The sequence below is a fragment of the Cheilinus undulatus genome, linkage group 5 (assembly GCF_018320785.1).
Source record: "Cheilinus undulatus linkage group 5, ASM1832078v1, whole genome shotgun sequence".
NCBI classification, from domain to species: domain Eukaryota; kingdom Metazoa; phylum Chordata; class Actinopteri; order Labriformes; family Labridae; genus Cheilinus; species Cheilinus undulatus.
In genome coordinates this window covers 6,308,743-6,332,605 of record NC_054869.1, presented here as the reverse complement: position 1 = coordinate 6,332,605, position 23,863 = coordinate 6,308,743, and the positions used below count along the sequence as shown (strand labels likewise).

Here is a 23,863-nt window from a genome sequence, read left to right as displayed (position 1 = left end):
AAAGTCATTGCTCCCCTTGTTAAATCATGGATTAACTGTGTTGGCCACATTTTTTGGAAAGCTAAGTTCAGTTTCACTGGCCACACTGAGGTCTGATTACTTCCAGACCTGTTTGATCAAGAAATCCCTTAAATCAAACCTGTCTGACAAAGTGATGTACGCTAAAAGATCTTAAAAAGCAACACATCATGGCGCCATCCAAGGAAATTCAAGAACGGATGAGAAACAAAGTCACTGACATCCATCAGTCTGGAAAGGATTACAGAGCCATTTCTGAGGCTTTGGGACTTCAGTGGGCCACAGTGAGAGCCATTATCCACAAATGGAGAAAACTCAGAATAGTGGTGAACCTTCCCTGGAGTGGTCAGCCAACCAAAATGACTCCAAGAGTGCATGAACGACTCATCCAAGAGGTCCCAGAAGAACCCAGAACATCTGAAGACCTGCAGGCCTCACTGGACTCAGTTAAGGTCAGAGTTCATGATTCAACAATCAGAAAGACACTCTGCAAAAATGGCATCATGGGAAAGTGTTCAAGCCAAAACCAATGCTGACAAAAAAGAACACGAAGGCTCGTCTCACATTTGTCTACAAACATCCTGATGATCCCCGAGACTTTTGGGGAAGTATTCTGTAGGCTGACTAGACAGAACTTTCTGGAAGGTGTGCATCCCGTTATATCTGGAGTTAAACTTAAACAGTGTTTTATTAAAAGAACATCATGCCAACAGTCAAACATGGTGGTGGCAGTGTGATGGTGTGTGGCTGCTTTGCTGCTTCAGGACCACTGGTTGTATTTTACGGAACCATAAATTCTGCTCTCTACCAAAAAATCTTGAAGGAGAACATCCAATCATCAGTTCATGATGTCAAGCTCAAGAACACTTGGGTTATGCAGCAGGACAATGATCTGGAAAACACCAGCAAGTCCACCTTTGAATGGCTTAAATAAACCAAAACGAAGGTTTTGAAATGACCTAGTCAAAGTCCTGACTTGATTGTCCAATAGCCTCCAAATCTAGTAATAGAAAACTGACCAGTCCAAAAACATCTTATTTAAAAGTGTAAAAGCAGAAATTGAGGCCTGAATTTCTTTAAATAAGGACACTCGTTTTAGTACAGAATTTGCTGACTTACTGGCAGATATTTTCACCTTAAACAGGAAAATTCAGGCTTTATTTTTTGCTGTTTATACATCAATGTAAGACTTGTATCTCTGCTTGTAAGATGAATGCTGCTTGTTTTAAGTGTAACAAAATCTTTTTGACTTAAAATCAGTCAAATACAACTGCAAAGATGTGAATCTCTGCAGTGAAAATGAATTCCTGACCCAAACATGGCTGATTTAACCTTTTCCACTGTATTTTTGGTTTGCAGTGACTGTCAGTCCTCTATATCGGACCTCCCTGATGTGTCATCCTGTCTAAATCGCCCTCAGGCTGACTCTACCCCTCACTTGTGTCCCCAGGCTACATCCCGAAGCCTTCACCAGTCACACCTGCCACCTCCAGACTGAGTCCATAATGGGATTGACACTGCCGCTGCTGAAACGTACACCTCCGCTCTGACACTCTCCTGCTGCAGACTCTGCTCAAAACTCACCTTAAAATTCCCTTCATTTCTCGCTGCATCTTTCTTTCCTCTCTCACAGCTGCATGACCTCTCTGACCTCCCTGAAATACTTGAAAGGAAACCATGTGCAGACCCCGAGAAACTAGGCTCAGCTCCAGGTGAGGAGAGCCACACTGAACCTGTGATTGATAACTCCTCGACAACAACTGGCTTCACATGTGGAGGATGGAAACACTTCCTCAAGGCCAATGTTGGGCCACCAAGATTCAGAGAAAACAGGAGAGGAGGGGGAGGCTGCTGCATCAGAGCCTTTTACACGAGAACAGCTTTAAGTGCATCATTACAAGCTGAGTGTTATCCTTTTTATTCTGTATCGACTCCAAAGAGCGTTAAAGAGGCGTGTCAATATTTCAACACGGAGGACTTTTAGGAGTGAAAAGGACTTTATGTTCATTTAAGTGCTGATTCTATTCAGTGCTGGCTTTAAGGGCTGCTCCTTTTAAAATTATAGATCATTAATTTTACAGTCAAGCGTGCCTCTTATTGTGAGCTGTTTTGATCATTTTTAATACGACCAAAAATCCAAAGAAGCTGGGACGTCATGTAAAATGTCATTTCAACATAAAAGAGTGATTTGTCAAACATTGAAACCCCATTTTTAACTTGAAAAAGTACAAAGACAAAATGTTGAAACTCTCTTTAAAGTTGTCTGCCCAATTTGAATTTGATGCCAACAATATGACTAAAAACGCTGGGACAGTGATAACAACAGAACAGTGGCTCTCAGCTGGTCTAGCCTCAGGACCTGCCACAGGTTCCATAATGACAGATCGTGTCCAAAATTTCTGATATTTTGCAAATATTTGGATTTGTAATTTAGGAAAAAACCTTTCAACCCTAGACAGAAATGTGAAAAACAGATGCCATGGAAAATAAGACATGTTGTATACAAACAAACAAAAAACCTGGAAAGTATTTTAAAATTCTTGGAAGTTTCTGTGAAAAAAATCTCGGATTAGATCTATGTTAACCTTTATGTAAAAATTCCCTAATGCTTCCTTTGAAAATTCCTCATATATTACTGGAGTAGACTGCAGAAAGTGTCCGGGAAAAGTCCTGAAAGTCTTGAATTCTTTATGAAATTTTCTTAAAATTTAGTGGAAAAGAGAACCAAAAGTTTCCCAAAGAAAACTTCCCAAAAAATCTGGTAAAGCTCTTTAACCCTTTTGGGAAAATTACATTAAATTTAGATAAAAATCAAAAGGAAAATCTCTCATGAGTGATGTTGAAAATTCTTGAATAATGTTGGGGAAAAAACAGAAATTTTATTTCTTTTCTAAAAAAAAAAAAAAATAAGCAATGGAACAAAAAAAATTTAAAGACCCTCGGACAAATTAGTGACACACTGAAAACAGCTCAAGGACCCAGATTTGGGTCACGGCCCACCAGTTGAGAACTGCTGGTCCAGAAGATTCCTCCTGGTAGAGCGTCCTACGGTTTAGTAGTTGGGTTAACAGACACCAGGTCAGTAGCATGACAGGGTATAAAGCATGCTGGGTCTCTGAAGTAAAGATGTGGAGGGGTTCCCCACAATGGAAAACCCTAAACCATTTCAGGAAAATGTTTTCAACATAACATTACAAAGAATCAGAGAATGTCAGAAAGCGCATACTATCAAGGAAAGATCTAACAAAAACTGGAAGAAATCTGTAGTCCAGACTTTTCAGGAATCTGGGCTTTAATTATTTTAGATTTTTTTTTTTCATTTTTATATTTTAAACACTTTCTGCATGAATTTATGATGGACCATCAGAAGCATATGTGTATTAATGGTTCCCATTATAATGACTCCAGTTATCAGTTCATGATTTCTTCATTTGAAGGTCTTTTGAAGAGACAATAAAAAAAATCAGTTCCATTAATGTATGCTGGCTTCATGGTGTTACAGTAATACTGTAGACTCTAAGGTCCTTTAGTCATTGTTAAGAAATACTTCATAAAGAAGCAGTTAATAGCTTACTGAGGTTATAAGTATGAATGTTATAGAATGTATTCTCACCGATGGTACCACACATGCTACCAAGAAACTGTCATCCAACAATTATAGGCACGGTTTTAAAGCTATTTAAAAAAAATGTCAATTTAGTTTCCCAAATTAAAGAGTTCTACCCAAAAAAGTCATCCTTTAGAGCCAACATCATTTTTTTTTTATCTACAGTCGCTAGAAAAAGTATGTGAACCCTTTGAGATTTCTTGGATTTCTGCATAAATTGGTCATCAAATGTGTTCCAATCTTCATCTAAGTCACAACAATAGACAAACAGTCTGCTTAAACTAACACTGTGCAAAAAATGATATGTTTTCATGTTTTTATTGAACAAACATGTAAACATTCACAGTGCAGGGTGGAAAAAGTATGTGAACCCCTAGGCTAATGACTGGTTGACCCTCCTTTGGCAGCAATAATCTCAACCAAACATTTCCTGTAGTTACAGATCAGACCTGCACAACGGTCAGGAGGAATTTTGGACCATTCCTCTTTCCTAAACTGTTTCAGTTCAGCAATATTCTTGGGATGTCTGGTGTGAATCGCTCTCTTGAGGTCATGCCACAGCATCTCAGTTGGGTTGAGGTCAGGACTCTGACTGGGCCACTCCAGAAGGCGTATTTTCTTCTGTTGAAGCCATTCTGTTGTTGATTTACTTCTGTGCTTTGGGTCGTTGTCCTGTTGCATCAACCATCCTCTGTTGAGCTTCAGTTGGCGGACAGATGGTCTAAAGTTTTCCTGCAAAATGTCTTGATAAAATTGGGAATTCATTTTTCCGTCAATGACAGCAATCCGTCCAGGCCCTGAGGCAGCAAAGCAGCCCCAAACCATGATGGCCCCTTTCACAGTTGGGATGAGGTTTTGATGTTGGTGTGCTGTGCCTTTATTTCTCCACACATAGTGTTGGGTGTTCCTTCCAAACAACTCAATTTTGGTTTCATCTGTTCACAGAATATTTTGCCAGTAGTGCTGTGGAACATCCAGGTGCTCTTTTGTAAACTTCAAACGTGCAGCAATGTGTTTTTTGGACAGCAGTGGCTTCCTCTGTGGTGTCCTCCCATGAACTCCATTCTTGTTTAATGTTTTACTTATTGTAGATTTGTCAACACAAATGTTAGCATGTGCCAGAGATTTCTGTAAGTCTTTAGCTGACACTCTAGGATTCTTCTTCACCTCATTGAGCATTCTGTGCTGTGCTCTTGCAGTCATCTTTACAGGACGACCACGCCTAGGGAGAGTAGCAACAGTGCTGAACCTTCTCCATTTGTAGACAGTCTGTCTTACTGTGGAAACATGAACATCAAGACTTTTAGAGATACTTTTGTAACCCTTTCCAGCTTCATGCAAGTCAACAATACTTGATCATAGGTCTTCTGAGAGCTCTTTTGTGCCAGGCATGGTTCACATCAGGCAATGCTTCTTGAGAAGAGCAAACTCAAAACTGGTGTGTGTTTTTTATAGGGCAGGGCAGCTTTAACCAACACATCCAATCTCATCACATTGATTGGACTCCAGGTTGGCTGACTCCTGGCTCCAATTAGCTCTTGGAGAAGTCATTAGACTAGGGGTTCACATACTTTTTCCACCCTGCACTGTGAATGTTTAAATGATTTGATCGATAAAAACATGAAAACATATCATTTTTTGCACAGTGTTAGTTTAAGCAGACTGTGTTTGTCTATTGTTGTGACTTAGATGAAGATCAGAACACATTTGATGACCAATTTATGCAGAAATCCAAGAAATCTCAAAGGGTTCACATACTTTTTCTAGTGACTGTAAATGTTCTCAAAGTGTTGTAATCCTTTTAAAACAAAGACACTGATGATCAATAATTTCCATTTCTGCCTCTTAAACAGGGAAAAACCGATTTATTTTAAATGTTACATAACAAAGCTAGAGGAATTAACTATAAAAGTTTAAAACTGGTGCTTGAAGAAGAGCATAAGTAAGTTGTGTGGTTCCAGAAACAGATTTATTCATGTAAATACAGAAAAAGGGCAAATTTAGTACAATCTTCAGTTGTACTCTTTACTCTGTAGTATGTATTTAAAGGGATACTTCAACATTTTGGCAAATTCGCCCATTGCCATATTTCCTATAGTCTTAGTAATAGGTTTGTTTCCTTTAGTTGTCGGTGCAAGCTGTTTCTAGATCTGGGGGGACTGTTAAACCAGCTGCACCGCGAACGCTATTTTAGCAGACGGAATTTTTTGCTTTTCCGCATCAAACTCATCAAATACACAATCCAACAACTACAAAACGCTCTCATGGACAAGTTGTGATCTGCCCCCCAGTCCTTTAAATGCTTTAAAGTTTGAGGAGGAACAAAGAAACAAACTTCAGTCCTTAGAGCAAATGCTGAAGATTAACAAATGAAGTTTTCTGTTACTCCTGACTAAAATTCCACATATCTCTTTCTCCATACTGACATTTGTAACTGATGATAAAGGCTGATATTTACAGCTGATATATCGTTTTTAAATATTGACAGAAGTTTGTGTTGACAGTGCTCAATTTTTAAAAAATAAAATCTTCCAATACATGATATCGGTATCATCCCTTATAATGATGAAAATTATTGCATCCCTAACTGTGAACATTTATCATTTTAGTATTTTATAGAAGTAAAACAGCTTTTAGCTCCATTAATTATCTTAACTGTTAATAAACGGTGTTTTTTATTGAGTTTTACCCAAAGGTTTTGATGTCTGAGTGATGTGGGTTCATCCAACTACACTGTGAATGATTTTATTTTGTTTATAAGTGTTAAAGAAAAAAAAAATTTTTGCATTATTTGAGAGGCCAAAACAAGATAAAGTCATGCAGAAGTAATGCTGGTATGATCATCATTACAACACTTTGATTTTACATACTGGAATATTTTTATTGTCTTGTCCCTTTAGCTGCAGACTTATATATGAAAAATCATCAATAACATTGATGTTAGTAATAATGCAAAAACGGTAGTTAATGTTTTAATTACTATGTGCCCTTAGGCATGAGATACCTACATGTGCGTTACTGGTAGACCATCATGAATTCATGCAGTGTTGATAAATTTCTCTGTGCATGAATTCATGATCAGTTCTGGGCCTTCAAATGAAGAGCTGCCATAATTTCCTGTGCAGCATTGCTGTATGCCCAAATCCAATTATGGTGATTATATTTGTGAGATAAAAATAGACTTGGATACTTCACCTTATGGTAATCTGACTGTTCAGCCCAGGAAGATTTTAGAGTTCTCAGATTTGGCAGGAGCTCTCCTAACTCTGAGAGTGACTGCTGTGTGATTATTGCATTCAATCTGTTCTCCATATAGTGAACAAAAGTCTGTGGAGTCAGAGAGGAGTACTGTATGCAGCAGGCAGACATGAGAATACAATGAGAAATAGAAGTGGAAGTGGTGTGTTTATGCTAGCAGAGAGCCTGAATGAGACGTGAAAATCACTTCCATTCAAATATTCATGGGTTTGGTTCCTCTATGCTAACGCCTGCTGTGTTTAGCATTTGTGTCAAACAGGCAGAGATGGGCCCAGTCCGTGCCTGAATGAATGAATGACATTCAGCCTGGATGTGGATGGTAGGAGGATGGTTGGAGTTGCTGCTGCAGCAGGTCTTTATTCTCAGACCCCTCCTCGTCCCATTCAGAGCTGTTTTGGGCATGTGGTGCTAACTGGCTGTTAATTGCCTGCCTATACACGGGCCTTTCTCCACATGCAGAAACTGTCCCCTTCAAGGGAAACTGGTCTAATGAGATTATCTATCAGAGCATGGGCCTGTCTAGACACCCCAATACACAAATACCCCCGCCCCCTCCCCATTACATCAGCTCTGCCTGTGGGCCTCAGGAGACGCCCTCAGGTAAGAGTTACCTGCAGAAGGAGTGCATGTTGTCATTACACCATTATGGGTTTACACAGAGTTTCCCTCCCACTGCGTCATTTCTCTGATGGAGGAGACTGAGGAGGAAAAAAGAGTGAAGGGAACCGTATGTTTCATGTCAGAACGTTTTGTCGATCTTATCATATTTCTAACTGATGACAGATCAACGTGCATCTAATTTCAAGACACTAAATAAAGTCTTGAAATCAGGTTTCATATTTGGTGACAGTGGCTGACAAGTATACTGAGATTTCCTTTTTCTTTGTTAAATGACTGCTCATCCCCTATTTAAGTTCACATATAGCTCCAAGCCTCATCATAAAGTCTGATTCACAACACAAAATATAATCAACATTTTTTAATAAATCCTTATTTTGATTCTTATTCATAGGAACAACGCAGTAGTGGCAATACAGAGAAGGAATCCAATGACCCCTTAAACCCCTCTAATATAAAACTTAACCAAATATGAGGCCCCTAATGTACAACTCCTGTTGGCAAATTGATAAACTACTCTGTAATGTGTGAAGTAAACTACTATTTTAATGTATTAAAGTAGGCCCAAATTGGTCCTTGTCATATCTTTATATTGTGTTAAGGCCTATTGTATTGAGATATTTGGTATTCTATCTAAGTGTACTGGCTCGGTCCATTGTATTGTATCCCAGTGTGATATCTTTCATATTTTGTTGAATCATATCATACTGTATCAGATTGCATCATATTGTATCCTATAGTATCAAAGGCCTATTGAATGTATCATATTGTAGATCTTTTATGTAATGTTGTATCATACTCCTATTTTATAGTATCATTTATATTGAACTGTATCATAGGCCTATTGTATTCTAAATAGACCTATCAAATCGTATGCTGTAGCTGGTACCTGTATCATATTGCAGGAGTTCTCAACCTTTTCAGCCCGCGACCCCCAAAATAAAGGTGACAGAGACCGGAGACCCCCACTGTACCTGAGGATGGTTGAACACAGCCATCCACATTCAGCAGTAGTCACGTGCAGTCAAGGCCGCCCATTAGGGGGGAAAAATGCGAGAGCTTTCTGGGGGCCAGCAAAATCAGAGTCCGTTGTAAAGTTAAGCTGTGGTATTTTATATTTAACCAGAATAATAATCACTCTTATCAAAGAAACAAATTTAATTCATTTGTGTAGTAAGTAGCCCTCTTTTAGAAATGTAAATCCTTTTGTTGAAAACAGAATTAAAATACATTTAAAAATAGCTAACGTAATAACGGCAAAAAATGGTGGGAAAGGTGGTGAAATTGGATTTTAAAAGTAGCAGAAATGTGTTAGAAATGCCAAAAATTTGATAAAAGTGGCAAAATAACCAAAAACAATGGCAAAAATGGGTTAAAGTGGCACAAATGGGTATATTAAATGGTAAAAGGAGATTCAAACATGGCTGAATTGGTGTTAAAGTGGTAAAAATAGGTGGAAATTCGGTGAAATGGGATGAAAATTAATATAAACTGCCAAAAAAGGGTTAACTGAGGCAGAAAAAGTCAGAAACTTGCAAAATGGGCATATCAAATTGTAAAATGTGGCTTAAAAAGTGGTTAAAGGGGTTAATAGTGGCAATTATGTGTCAGCAGAGCCAACAATAGGCAGAGAGTTGCAAGATTTGGTTTAGAAGTGGCAAAAAACTGCAGAAAAAAGTGGTCGAAAGGGTTTAAAATGGACAAAAACTAGGTTTTAAGTTGCAAAAATGTGTTAAAATTGACAAAATTGGTGGAAAAAAGTGATGAAAATGGGTTTAAATTTGGCAAAATTGGTGTCAGCAGCAACAGCATAATTTTAAAAATGTTCTTAGTTTTTTTAAGGCATCTGGAGACCCTCTCTCAGTGTCTTGTGACCCCCATTGGGGTCCTGACCCCAACGTTGAGAACCCATGCTGTATTGGACCATATTGTATCGAATCGTATTTAAGGCCTGCTGTATATGCTTGTATCATAGACCTATTTATTTGTATCACATCGTATGCTTTGTAGACCTCTTGTATCCTATCCTATCCTGTCCTGTCCTTGTTGGCTGGTCATATTCAATCACATTATATTATATCCTTACATGTCGTATTGTAGTCCTATTGTTTTGTATTAAATTGAATCTTATAGTATCAAATACCTACTGTATGTATCATATTGTAGGCCTGTTTAATAGTATCTTTTCCTGTTGTAGCCCTGATGTATCCTATTATTAGACATTAACACATTATATCATATTGCACTGAATAGTGTTGTATGGTTTTGTAGGCCCGTTGCACTGTCCTCTTGTAGACCTATTTTTCCTATCCTATACTTGGCTGATAGCATTACATCAGATCTTATTGTAGGGATATTCTAATTAATTCTTTCTTATAGTATAAAGATACCCTCCTTATGTATTGTATAGTAGGCTTATTGTATCCTATTATATTGTATCCAACTGTCGACCTAGTGTATCCATATGATATAATTGGCCTATTGCATCATATTCTATCACATTATATCATTTTGTATCATATCCTATTGTAGGCCTTTTGTATTAAATTGTATATTATAGTATATCATAGGCCTATTTTATTGAGTCATATCATGATCTATTGAAGACCTATTGTATCCTTTCCTATCCTATTGTTGGATGATCATACCAAAGAGTATCATATTGTATAGTGTCATAAAGTATTGTGGGCCTTTTGTATTTTAGCATATCATACCCTGTTGTAGACGATTGTTTCCTACCCTGTCTTTGGCTGATCACATTACATCGTATCTTTTTATAGTCTTATTGTATAAATTGTGTAATAACATATCAGATACCCTCTGTATTATATCGTAGGCCTACTGTATCCTATTATATTGTATTCAATTGTAGACCATCCTATCCTACCATAGGCCATATTATCATACCATATTGTATTATATCATTATATCATATTATCATAATGAAAATTCATGTACTTATTGATACAGTTTTACACATTTTTCAATGCAAGCTCTTATTTCTACAAAGGTTTTATCTTTTTGCTGAAAAGCAAAATTTACAAAAACGAAAAAAAAAACGGCAACATGACAGGATAATTGCTGAAAGATTAAAAACAAAAACAGCAGAAAACATCAATGTAAAGAATCAGGAGTAAATGAGTGATCAGCAGGAAGTTTTTGTATAGTATGAGTGAAAATATTAATGAATGGAAAATCATGGCTTCATGAATGAGTGTATAGGTGTTTATGTGTTTGTTTTTTGTCCAGACTAAAGAAGAAAAAATGAAGAATAACAAGGTTTTTTGTAAGTTGGGTTGTTACTTTTAAGAATGATTTTACTTTGAAAAAGATGAACTAATTTGGTTCCTGTTGAAATGTATCCTCTGTTTTCTATCAGTCGTGTTAAATGTTAGATACTGGCTATCAAACACGTCTCACAAACAGTCTAAATGCTGCTTCGGTGTGTGTGAATGATATTTACACAGATCGTGGTGCCGATCTGCAGCAGGGAAGTGCATCCATATTTGTTTTAAAGTCTCTTAGCAGTTAATAAAGATGCATTTCCTCCGTCCCCCTTCCTGTGGGGACGGTATCAAGGCTCTGTTAAGTCTCTTTGATTTCCCACAGCCTCCAATCACAGCAGGGACCTGACTCATCATTGTGCCACTTCAAAGCCTGGGAATGGCTCTCCTGACCCCTCCCACACCGAGGGTCCCCTTAAAAGTCATGGTCACCTCTTCCTGCAGGACTGAAGGACTCTAAAATATCTGCTGCAACAGGACCTGACTGACCTGCTGACTGCCTGAGCTGGATTTCAATTCACACTGTCTGCAGAGGAGGAAACAGCTGAAGAGACACTTGGATTTCACAGATTCCTGGATTGTTTATTGGCCCCTTCTGCATGAACATTACCAAGCTTCTCTTGTGCTACTGCTGAACCTGAAGCATGCAGTCCATCAGAGGTGAGTGCTCCATTTTCACTGGATTTATGCTGATCGTTTCCATCTTTATCTTTGACTACTTTTCCAGAATATGAAGCATGAATATCACTGAGGATCTTTGCACGAAAACAGTCAGAGAATAAAGTAATGCATTGAATGCATACTGGTCCTTTTTCATTGTAGACTTGAAGCCAAACTTCAGCGGCCCTCCTCCCTCCTCCATGGCCGCTGGACCCGACCCCTATCTGCAGGGCAACATCAGGATGACTCTGGAGGACCCTGAACTCTGGAGGACCTTCCATGGAATAGGAACGGAGATGATCATCACCAAACCGGGCAGGTGAGACAGCAGAAAAAAAAAAAACATTTTTACAGCAACTTGACCACTGTCAATTTAATCCACTAAAAGTGACTAAAAATGTTGGTCTACTACCTGTTTTCTACGGGGAAGACGAGACTAAGATGAGCTAAAAATGGTTTTTTTGGTGATTAAAACTTTGAATAAAGTAATTTCTTTTTTTTCAAGGAGACTAAAATAAAAGTAAACTTTGAGTGCTGTGTATATAATTTGTTAAATTGCGAGGAGAGAGGAGTTAAGAGGGAGTTTAAGGGGTGCAGGTCTTTTCACTAGGATATTTTGAATAATTAAAGTAATAATAGTGCATTCATATGGGTGTTTTGCATTCATATTAATTCAACAATATGTCATATTATAGAATAAGTGCTTTTTAAGTTGTAAAACTTCAAATTTAAGGACTTGTATTGCCTAAAACTGGATTTAAATAGATTGTTTTTAGTTGTCCTTCACAAAATCTCGATTGAAACTTTCTAAAACATTTTGAAATGACTCAAGAAGTGACTAAAACGCAAATACTTTTTAACATAGAGACTAAGAGTAAATTTAAAATAGGTCTGACAGAAAAAGCAAAGCAGAAATTGTGGAGGATAATACCACATAAATGAACATAAGGCCAAAGAGAAACTTTAAAATTCAACCAAATTGGCAAGGATAAAATGATTTAGGACAACAAGAATGCATGCAAGTGAAGGAGCTTTAAAAAGGGGGTAAAAATTTTTAAATTAGGTAGGTTGTGAAAGGTGATTACAGTGCTTAATGAGTACGGTGAAAGAAAGAAATAAAAGACATTAACATCACATCAGGGACATAAGGAGAAGTTCAAAAAGTAGACTTATAAGACACAGATATTTGGTAAATGAATGAAGGATGAAATGATCATTAATCCTGCAGATTAAAAGGAGTAAAATTAAAATTATGCAGAATATCTTGAAATTGGTTCCTCTGTATCAATATTCTGTTTTTTTCCCCTGCAAACCAATGCATTCATGTTTGTGTTTTGCAGGAGGATGTTCCCACACTGCAAAGTGAGCCTCTCCGGCCTCATCCCATGTGCAAAGTACATCCTCCTGGTGGACATGGTGCCTGAGGATGGCTTCAGGTATAAGGTAAGACGGCATCTTTTTTTACCTTCACTTATGGTCGTTTGTAGTAAAAGAAAAAGTTTGCATCAATTCCAAGCAGCCTTGATTTTGCTTTCTCCAAACAAGACACCCCCTGACTTTATCACACCCCCCCCTCTCCTGACATCATACATCAAAGGGTGCTATCTCTTCCTGTTTTTCTATCCCCTGCTGGGATCCCACTGTACTCTCCCCCCCCGTCTGTGTGGGTGGTACTGCTCCATGGACATTCTCCACTCTGCTGTCCTGCTCTAACACCTCCTCTGGGGAAGAAGCAGGAAGGTGAAGCACCTTTTTCTAAGACGTTTGATTGACTGTCTCCTCTCCTGCTTGCAGTGGAATAAAGAGAAATGGGAGGTGGCAGGGAAGGCAGAGCCACAGCCTCCCTGCAGGACCTACCTCCACCCGGACTCTCCGGCCCCGGGGAGCCACTGGATGAAGCAGTCGGTGTCCTTTCTCAAGCTGAAGCTCACCAACAACACGCTGGACCAGCATGGACATGTGAGTCAGAGCTCTGGAGAAGAGCTGCTTCACTACCAATCCTATTCACTGATTTAAAGAGAAAGCAGAGTCTTAAGTAAAGTGGTGATACTTGAGAATATCCACTAATACTAACAAAAGTGGATCCTTGACAGATTCGTCATAAAAGGTGCTTATCTAAGTGATCTGAGTAGTTTTATCTCCGTATGTCCTCAGATCATTTTGCACTCCATGCACCGCTACCACCCTCGCTTCCACCTCGTCCAGGCAGACGACCTGTTCAGCGTCCGCTGGAGTGTTTTCCAGACCTTCACCTTCCCTGAGACTTCCTTCACAGCAGTCACAGCCTACCAGAACACCAAGGTCAGGCCTTTATCTCTGCAGACAAATGCCGACTACTGATAGGACTTCACCAGTTACAGAAATGTAATCCATTTTATTCTGTCACCTGTAGATTACAAAGCTGAAGATTGATCACAACCCGTTTGCTAAAGGTTTCAGAGAGGAGGGAACTAACAAGAAAAGGTGGGTACTGTGCTTTTATTCCTGCTTGTAATGATTGATTGCATAGGTGGAATTTTGTCCTCACTAAAAATGTGAAATGTGAGCCCTGTAAAAATCTAGTAACACTGCAGTATTTTCCAAAGTCTTTATTTGTCATTGCAATTTATGTTAAAATATGGGGAAGTACAGCAAGCAACTTGCTGTTGTTCTCTCTATTTCTGAACTCATTTTAATATTATCCACTGTTAATAAAGCTGGCTTCCCCATCATGACTGATGATGAGTAATTCCTCAAAAGCTTGAGAAAATTAACTTGCCATCTCAATAAGATGGAGTAGAATAATACCCGCTGATTCTTTTGGGGCTTCTTTAGAAAAGAGACAGAGATTGGATTTTAAATAATGTTGGTTAATATGTTCTGATGTTTCCTTGCAGGCGTGCAAACAAGAGCCCGGCCTGTTTTGAGAAACGAGCCAAGATGTCTGACATCATTAACCAAGACTCTGAGGAGGAAAGCCCACCAGGTACTGTTTTTAAAACTCATTTTCTTCTGAATCTGACATTAAAAAGTTACTTTTTTCGAATTAAAAACCAGATGGACATAACCCTAAGTTTGGACTATCTTTGTTGGTTTAATTTGACCCAGCCTGGTTCAATGTCTCCATTTCTCAATGCGTCTTTTTGCCAGCTTAATTTCAACTCGTGTAAGTTGGACACTTTTATTTTGTTTTATTCATGGTCAATACGGCTCATTTACAGGACATTATTCCCTGTTTTAAAGTCAAAAAAACATTTCTGGATTATTTGATTGTAGTAATAATAAGGGGAACATTCTACCAAAACCAAAAGTGGATCACAACCAAGCCACAGAATTATTGAATAATCATTTTTGGCCTTTTGATTTTTTGTTCCTTCGATCAGAATTGACCCTGCCTGATTTGCCTTGACGTTATATGAATTATCTAAACTCATGATTCATAATTACCTGCTTTGTTGGAGCTTATTAGCAAACTTTACTGTGTCATTAACACCATTTCTACTCTGTTTTTTTTTTTTTTAATCATTGTCTCTATACCTCATTCACATGAAAATACACCTTGGTTTATTAACAGATCTTGCAGAATCTTTGAATCATTTTGACCGTAGTAATGATCTGGGCATCCCTGGGTCATTTTCAAACAGCAGAAATTTTTAATATTGTAAATACTGATCATTAAGGATATTTGCAAAGGGGCTATAGGGAACCATCCATAATAGTTTTAGGCGAATAAATTGAATAAAAGTATTATTTGGTCCAAGTGAACTCCAAGACAACATAAAGGTTAACATTTATGCCTGTAGATAATCTGCAAAAGCAGTATACTATACCTATATGATTATTTTGGGGCTTTTTAGTGCCTTTATTGGACAGAGGAGGACAGTGGCTAGAGTCGGAAATGGGATTAGAGTGGGGAGAGACATGTGGCAAAGGACCACAGGCCAGATTCAACCCAGGCCGCCCACGTACATGGGTAGCACATTAGACCGCTAGGCTATCTGTGGGCCCCCTAAATGATTATTTTAATATCTAAATTATGAGGGGTAGGTGTTGGTCAGAGTTAGAGCATGCAGCAGGAATCACCTTTGTTTTTCATTCTCACTTCCAAGAGTCACAGCAAGAACTGATTTTTTATGTTAGAGGGAAGAATAAGGAGATTTTTAGTTTAAAAACGAGAACTGCATCAATACTAGAATTAGCATCAGTACCAATATGAGAACTTGCTTTCGTACTCGTTCACCTTTTGCAGCACTTAAGTCAACATTTTCTGTAAAATCAGCAAAGTTGGAGCCAATCTTGTTCTATTTTAACATAAATGATAAAAGTAGAACACACTGCTAAACTGTCCAGGAGAGGTGAGGAATATCAATTCTTCTAATCTATGTATTGGTATAATTGAGTAGTTGTACTCTGGATCAGTGAGTTCCCAGATCTAAGTACTTGAACTTGGTCTGAAAAAGTCTTATCGGTCCACCTCTATTGAAAATGTGGAAACAGAATTGACAGAAGAGTAACACAACACAGCTTTGTCAACAAAGGGTTCCAAAATCATCCCACTGCAAACTCAACATAAAAGCCAGCTGAAAAAGATATTTCTTTAGTTCCTTTTTAAGTTACACCTTATTTATATTTTGCACTTTGAATACTAAATGGCTTCACTGTTATACATGTGCCCACAGTATGCATTTATATTCTGTTGTCAGTAGTGATGTGATAACTGAACTCACTTGCCTGCCTGTTGTGCAGGCTCTACGTCACTTCTGTGGTATCCCTGCATGCAAGAACGACACTGGCATTAACGCTTTTCTCCCTCATGTTGTCATGCTTTTCAAAGGACACAGTGATGTACTATTGAGCTTAGGTATCCTGTTGGATACTGGAATTTGAAAGGACAAGACAACAAGTGACGAGGGGGTTGTACAGATGTTCTATGAACTGGCTCCTCTTGTGATCAGCGGTAGCCAGCTCCTATTTGAGAGACTGTCTCCTTTCTGGTTGTTTTAAAGAAATGAAAAAGACTAAATGGCACCATATCCAGAGCTGTTTGGGAGCTCAAAGATCGACTGTTATTACTGAGCTGAGCCAAATAATTTGGATTGCTAAAAAGAGCCACAACTTCCATCGCTCAGAGTAAGGCTGGACAGACATAAATAAAGCATTTTTCTACCAGCCTGTTGAGGCAGGGGCATAGTTAGGGATTTTTGGGCCCCCAGAAGGAATATTACACAGTTCCCCCCTAAATGGCTATACAAGCAACAAACATTGCATCATGTTTTTTACAAGTATATATGCTGAAACCCTAGATGTGAAGCTTAACTGATGATTCATGTTCTCTCAGATTTCTGCAGGTCATCATATGAGGGTTTCGATGCAGAAGAGAGCGACCTGCCTAAAAGAAAAGATGCTGAAGTGGTCAAAGAGGAGCGATACTCTCCCTGGGCTGCAGAGAGGGAGCACAGTGTGAGGACTGAGTCTCCTGCTGGGGCCGACCACAGAGATCTGTACACAGAGCAGCTGGTTCCTGCTCCTGCTTCCTACCAGCCGTACAGGTGAGCACTGACAAAGTTGTTCAACAAATAAAACCCCCATGTCTCCATGCAGAACAGGAACCTGATCTTTGTTTGTTTTGCTCCTCAGGTTCCATGAGTACGGGAAGTCTCCCTCTCCGTCCTCCAGCGTCGGCAGCAGCAGCAGCGGATCAGGGCGCAGCAGTTTCGAGCCCAGAGTCCCTGACGTGGCCACCGTCCCCGATCATGACACCTCAAAGCCCCGCACACAGGACATTGTGTCCTCCTCTTGTGGCCCCCAGCACCTTGTGGCCCCCCAGGACTACACAGGGGTCCTGAACATGAGCAGTAGTAAGCCCGGCGTGATCGGCCACCACATCTACAGCCCATATGGAGCCGAGCAGACTCTGGGTCAGTGGAGCAGCCCCGGCCCCGCCCAGTATCCCCCTCCTCACCACCTGACTGCCGACTACACCACGCAGGCTGTGCATCACGGCTATCACCATGGCAACGTGGCTGAGTGGAGCCAGTACCCGCTGTTTTCTTATTCTTGCTGGTGAGAAGAGGAAGTGATAAGGAGGGACTTGAGAGTACAGCTGATGAAGCAGTCAGAGTGTGCATGTCCAGAGAAAAACAAGAGGCCTGCAAGAAAACAAACATAAGAACTGATCTTTGAATTAACGGAGCTGTCTGTCGCTGACTGACATGACTCCATTTAAATGAAACTAAAGTGTGCTGCTCCATGTTGACTGATTGTTTTATTGTTGGGTTGTGTATTTATTTAGTGTTTCATCTCATCTGCAAGTGTAAATATTATTTTTATAAAGAAGAGAATTAAACATAAGCGTGCAATTAAAGTCTGTCTTCAAATGTGATGTGATCAGAAAATAAAAACTTTAAAGTTATATGTCAAAAATGATTTTTTTTTTTCATTTAATATACCATAAAATCTGGTGGACAGCATAAACGAAGTATTTGCCACCTTCCTGATTCCTTTTTTTTTTTTTTTTGCATATTTGTCACACCTGAACGTTTCAGATCAACAGTTAATTTTAACATTAGACAAGGATAACCAGAGTGAATACAAAATTATGATTTCATTTATTTAGGGGAAAAAGTCATCCAAACATACCTGGTTCTATGTGAAAAAGTACTTGCCCACTCTTGTTAAATCATGAATTTATTGTGATTGACCACATTTTTTAGAAAGCTGAGGTCAATTTTACTATCCACACCCAGGCCTGATTACTTCCAGACCGGTTCAATCCAGAAATTCCTTAAATAGAACTGGTCTGACCAGGTGAAGTACGCTAAAAGATCTCAAAAAACGACACATCATGGTGCCATCTCAAGAAATTTAAAAACAGATGAGAAACAAAGTCAGTAACGGTCTGGAAAGGGTTAAGAAGCCATTTCTAAGGCTTTGGGACTCCAGAGAACCACAGCATGAGCCATTATCCACAAATGGAGAAAACTTGGAACAGTGGCGAACCTTCCCAGGAGTCCACAGCCTACGAAAATGACTCCAAGAGAGTATAGACAACTCATCCAGGAGGTCAGAGAAGAATCCAGAAAAACATCCAAAAACCTGCAGGCCTCACTTGACTTAGTTAAGCTCAGTGTCATGATTCAACAATAAGATAGTGTGAAAAACACTGTAAAATGTTCCGTGAACAAATTAGGAATTATTGGGTGCACTTTAGAAAACTGAAATAGTTGACATAACAAATCATACTGAGCTTCTTAAACTATATAAGAAATGTGCCGAGTGAACAGCGATATTTTCTGGGGTCTCATCTTAAGAAGTCTGCTTTAGTCGAGCCAACTGAAATATATTCTTTCAATGCAAATATTTTCTGCTGACTTACCATTTTTAGCTACGAGCACATTGTCTCAGCTTAGTGGCAACATAAAGTATTAGGTTGGGCCTCTTAACTCAAAACAGCTGTGAAACTTTTTATTAAACCATTTTATATTGGGCTCCTATAATTGTTTTTCCAGTGCATGGCATCCATGGGACAGACATTCTGAGGACTAATGAGACCAAAGAAATTAAAGTGAGAGCCATTAGCCACAAATTTGAAAAACTTGAAACAGTGGTGACCCTTCCTAGGAGTGGCCGGCCTACCAAAATGTCTCCAAGAGCACATCAACGACTCGTCCAGGAGGTCCCAAAAGAACCCAGAACTACATCTTAAAACCTGCAGGCCTCACTTGGCTCAGTTATGGTCAGAGTTCATGATTCAACACTACAAAAGAGACTGGGCAAACATGGCATCCGTGGGAGAGTTCCAAGACCAAAACCACCGCTGAGCAAAAATAACACAAAGGTTTGTCTCACATTTGACTAAAAACTTCCTGATGATCCTCGAGACTTTTGGAAAAATATTCTGTGGGCTGACTAGACAGAAGTTGAACTTTTTGGAAGAACATACCAACAGTCATACATGGTGGTGGTGGTGTGAAAGGCTGGGGCTGCGTTGCCGTAATTGCTAGAACAATGAATTCTGCTCTCTAGCAGAAAAAAACAAAAGGAGAATGTCCATTAGTTTGAGAGCACTAGGGTTATGCAGCAGGACAATGATCTGAGAAATATCACCAAGTCTACCTCTGAAGCTTGAATGAAAACTGCAATGAAAAGGAAGGTTTTGGAGTGGCCTAGTCAAGGCTGGACTTAAACCTGATCGTGATGATGTGGCATGACTTCAAATGCTTGCTTGCAGGTGTTGCCGCCACCATCACACTGTGAACTTTTAGTTTCTTCACTGCAGAATCCAGTTTAATTTAACCACTGAGTTACCAGCTTTTACAGTGCATCATCTATTTCCTGACCTGCTGGTTCTGCTGGTTTACTGGAAGCATAAGCGTATTTTAAAAGCATCCTTGTCTGGGTGTGAAAATTTGCCTCCTCCGTCCCCACTCGTCTCTGATGAGCAGCACATCCTCCGCTTGTGTTTGTTTGTATTTCCTCTTTGTTGATCTAATGAGCAGCCCTCTGTAGTTTCCACAGGCCCAGCATGCATTAAAGACTCCTTGTTACTGTGACTGCAGCTCACCTGCTGATGTTTACCCACCAGCATCATAAAGCATCACACCGCTCTCATTCTGCATCTCAATGAGCCTTAAGAAGCATGAAAACGGGGGGCTGGCGGCCCCTTTTCACCCCTGAAAAACACAGGCAGGGCCCATAGCCCCCACCTGGGGTGGATATGAGCCGCTAATGACTGCTGTAAAGTTTCAGGGGGTGGGAGGAGGGGGAGGGGAGGTCATCTTTCAGGAGCTTGTCTGCTGTAATGTGCTTTTTATTCAGCTTGATTCACCATCTCCATGCCTCTTGGACCAACATGTCCTCCTACACCGGCTGTATGTTTGAAACACTTCACTTAGTCCCTTTAATGAGAACAGAGAGAGTTTCCTTCACTGCTGGATGAGAGAGGGTCACTGATGGAGTTCAGACTCAGAGAAATTATCAGGAGAATAGATCACTCTCTGAAAGACTAAAAACCTTTCTGAGGAAGCGGGGCAATAAAAGTCTGCTTACAGGATACTGCCTTGAACTGACGTTTGTACTCATAGGTATAAATGTATACATGCTGGATGGATGCCTCTTTTTATAAGACATGGGGGAAACAAACAGCTGTGTCATGGCTAAGATTGGTCGAACAATTATTTAAATGTAGCTTAAGTAGTTTTATTTTGCAATTTTATGTTAGAATTTTTGTTCTAATATCTCCTGATTTCCCTGTTGTATTTCATTGTTCACATCTGAATTTGTCAGACTTGATTTTGATTCTGATTTTGATTCTTAGGCTCAGTCTCTAACTTTTAACCCAGCTAGGCCTTCCCAGCAGAGAATGGCGGTCACCTGTGCTAACCAACTCATCAACTGTAGGATTTGTGGTCCTTTGGGAGCCTGTCTATGTGGGTAGACCTCTTCGTAGGTTTCAGGGGAATGCTGACCTACTATTTAGGCTAGGGTGTAGCTTTAAAGCAGAAGCCTAAATCATGCATTTTTATTTATTTTTAGCTTTAAAAATGTATCCTAACAGACTTTTCTGCCTATTTTTAGCTGGATAGCATACTAAAGCATTGGTTTCCCTACCCAGGGTCCAGACCCCCCCAAAGGGGGTGCCAAAGATCTCAGAGGGGGGTGCCAGACTGTGTCTGCTTTGAGGCTGTCATAAAACATTTGCACATACATTTCTTTAAAATCATAGTTGGAAACATAATGGATCACTCATACAGAGGTCTGGTGTCTACTGGCATTTTCTGCTTGGATTTTACTGATGAAAAGCTTTTCTTAGGGTGCACTCACACTAAGCCACGGGTGTCAAACTCAAGGCCCGGGGGCCAAAACCGGCCCGTGGAACGATCACATCCGGCCCGCAAGATCATATTTGTATTATTACCGGCCCACCAGTATGAGGTCTGCAGATTTTCTCCAGTATAATAATGTAAACTTCAACTTGATTATTTAAAATATCCTTGTGAAGCCATAAAACTCTGCAAAAGTAACGAGTAGGAAAGATTTCATAAAAAGTAAAAAATGTGAGGAAAGAAATTAATTTGTGTTTTATTTCATATTTCAATTTTGCATTTCAAGATTATGACTTAAAGTTATAATTTTGACTTTTCATTTCATGCTTTGACCTTTTCAACCCACAATTTAGACTTTATGTCACATTTTCATCTTTTCGATTCCCAATTTCAAATTTTAAATCATATTTTGACCTTTTCAACTCCGTACTTTGGCTTTTTAATCCCATATTTTGACTTTTAAAAACATTAGGATTTTTTTTCTCATATTTTGACATTTTAAATGACTTATTTTTACTTTTTACATCATATTTTGACCTTTTATACTCCCAATTTTTAATTTAAGTCACATTTTTTACTTTTTTTGTCATCATTTGAATTCTAGCTCATATTTTCGCATTTACAACTCCCAATTTTTGGCTTTTTAATCCCACATTTTGAACTATCAGACTCACAATTTAAAATTTTAAGTCATATTTTGACTTTTAACTCATGATTTCAAATTTGATGTTATATTTTCACCTTTCAAACTTATGATTTCAACTTTTTCCTCGTATATTTGCTCTTTGAAAACATTAATTTTTTGAACTAATAAATTGGAATTTTTATCTCAGATTTGAGACTTTTAACTTATCATTTTTACTTTTTGAATTTAAGAGATTACGAGCTAGGCCTTCTCATCCAGCATCAGTGCCTGACCTCATAAATGCTCTACAGCATAAATGGGCACAAATTCCCAAAAAAATCTCCACTGAAGCTGCAAAGGGGGCAGCTTTTTATTAAAGCACATGTATTTGAATACAATGTAATCACAGTCCCAGTTGGTGAAATGGTCAGGCGGCCAATTACTTTTGTCCTTCTCTTGTCTTGTACTTTTATAAGAGTTTAAACAGGGAAAGCATGTCCATACGTGTCCCACACATTGAGAGAAAGATCCCACATCTGTGTCCACAGGTGACTCTCTTTGTTCTCTGTTGACTCATTATCCCCAGAAGAGCAGCTAGAAGACCCCCTCCTCTCCTCCACAGCAGGAGAAACAAAAATGAAAGTGAGCACTTAGTGAGATCCCCCCAAACACACATCTACAGCTCCTCTGGGTGTAATCTGCATAGCTCCACATCAATGGGTGATTTGAGCCCTGTAATTGCTCAGTAATGGTCCGGCAAAGAGCCACAGATCGACCTGCACTCAGAGGCCCGTAAAGGCCGCTGACGTTCTTAAGTGCGTGACATATGTCTGAAGCATCCCCCAGGTGCTGCTGCAGCCTCAGAATGAAAAGAGCGACATAAACGCAGCAGATTGTTGATCTTGGACGTCCAGAGCTGTGGTCAGCTGATCCCAGCTGACAACATGACAGGGGCTGGCATGAGAGTGTGAAAGAAAGCGGGGAGGGGGGCACTCAGTCAGAGCTGGTGGGGGGTAACAGATGTAGATGAAACAGGCTCAGAGAGGAAGGCAGCAGTCAGCCTTCATAAAGCTGATGGAGTGGAGGGACAAATGGAGAGGAACTGGAAGAGACAGGGAGGAATAAAGGGCACCGAGACGCAGACATCACTCACTGTACTTCAAACAAGGAGCACATCTAACAGACGTGCTTTCATACAGAGAGACCTGGAGCCAACTTAGGACTGATTTAGGAAAACTGAGGTCAGGGGTCAAGCTCCCAAAACATACAAGTGCTTAAACAATCTGTGAAAACTGATGCATTTAGCTGTGACAAAAAGATAATCTGAAGTTGATCCCAGAGCATGATGGCCTCTGCAAGGTTTATCCTTCATCACCTATTCTGTTTGTGATTTTTATGGACAGGATCTCACCTTTTCTAACTTTTTCACTGCCTTTGTCAGATGATGGTTCTGGCTTCCTCTCCCTCCAGCAGGCACAGGGATGGTCTGCAGCCAGGGTGAAGGTCAGCACCTCCAGACTATGGTTTTCTGCAGGAAAATGGTCCCTGGCTCTTCGGAGGAGATGTGTCTTGTTCATGAGCGGGGGTAAAATGGAGCTTGAGATTCACATACAGATTTGTGCAGCACTAGCAGTTTGCAGGCATGGTGCAGGACCACCCTGAAGAGGGAGTTGAGCTAAAAGACAAATTAACCTAAAGAGAGACTAAAATTGAAAATTTCTGTCAGAATTAACACTGCATCTGTTTGGAATTCCTTCCCTTTGAAGGTCTGCTAGTCCGACTGAGAGGAGACCTTGGAGAAGATCTAGAACTTAGAGGGATTATATGATAATGTAACTAATTACATTAACTCAATTACTGCAATTTTTAATTGTCATTTTACTTTTGCTCAAGTAAGCTTTAACAGAGTACTTTTACGTGAGTACTGTACTCTTGTACTTTTCCAAATTTTCAAACATACATAACTACATTGCCAAAAATATTCACTCAC

At 39.5% G+C, this 23,863-nt stretch overlaps 1 protein-coding gene across 1 annotated transcript; it reads left to right on the top strand.

Moving 5' to 3' along the window:
* Positions 1–9,308: 9,308 nt before the first annotated feature.
* tbx16 (T-box transcription factor 16) lies at positions 9,309–17,774 on the top strand. The gene is made up of 9 exons (XM_041787893.1): positions 9,309–11,445; positions 11,608–11,764; positions 12,786–12,888; positions 13,240–13,404; positions 13,600–13,746; positions 13,838–13,908; positions 14,322–14,410; positions 16,763–16,973; positions 17,062–17,774. The coding sequence occupies exons 1-9, from the start codon at positions 11,430–11,432 to the stop codon at positions 17,489–17,491; spliced, it is 1,389 nt and encodes a 462-aa protein (XP_041643827.1). The 5' UTR covers positions 9,309–11,429; the 3' UTR covers positions 17,492–17,774.
* Positions 17,775–23,863: the final 6,089 nt, after the last annotated feature.

What these genes read in the sequence shown, in the direction of transcription:
- tbx16 (XM_041787893.1), top strand. An exon ending in CGCTGGACCAGCATGGACAT is followed by an intron (nt 13,405 to 13,599) that starts GTGAGTCAGAGC and finishes GTATGTCCTCAG; the next exon opens with ATCATTTTGCACTCCATGCA. An exon ending in GAGGGAACTAACAAGAAAAG is followed by an intron (nt 13,909 to 14,321) that starts GTGGGTACTGTG and finishes GTTTCCTTGCAG; the next exon opens with GCGTGCAAACAAGAGCCCGG.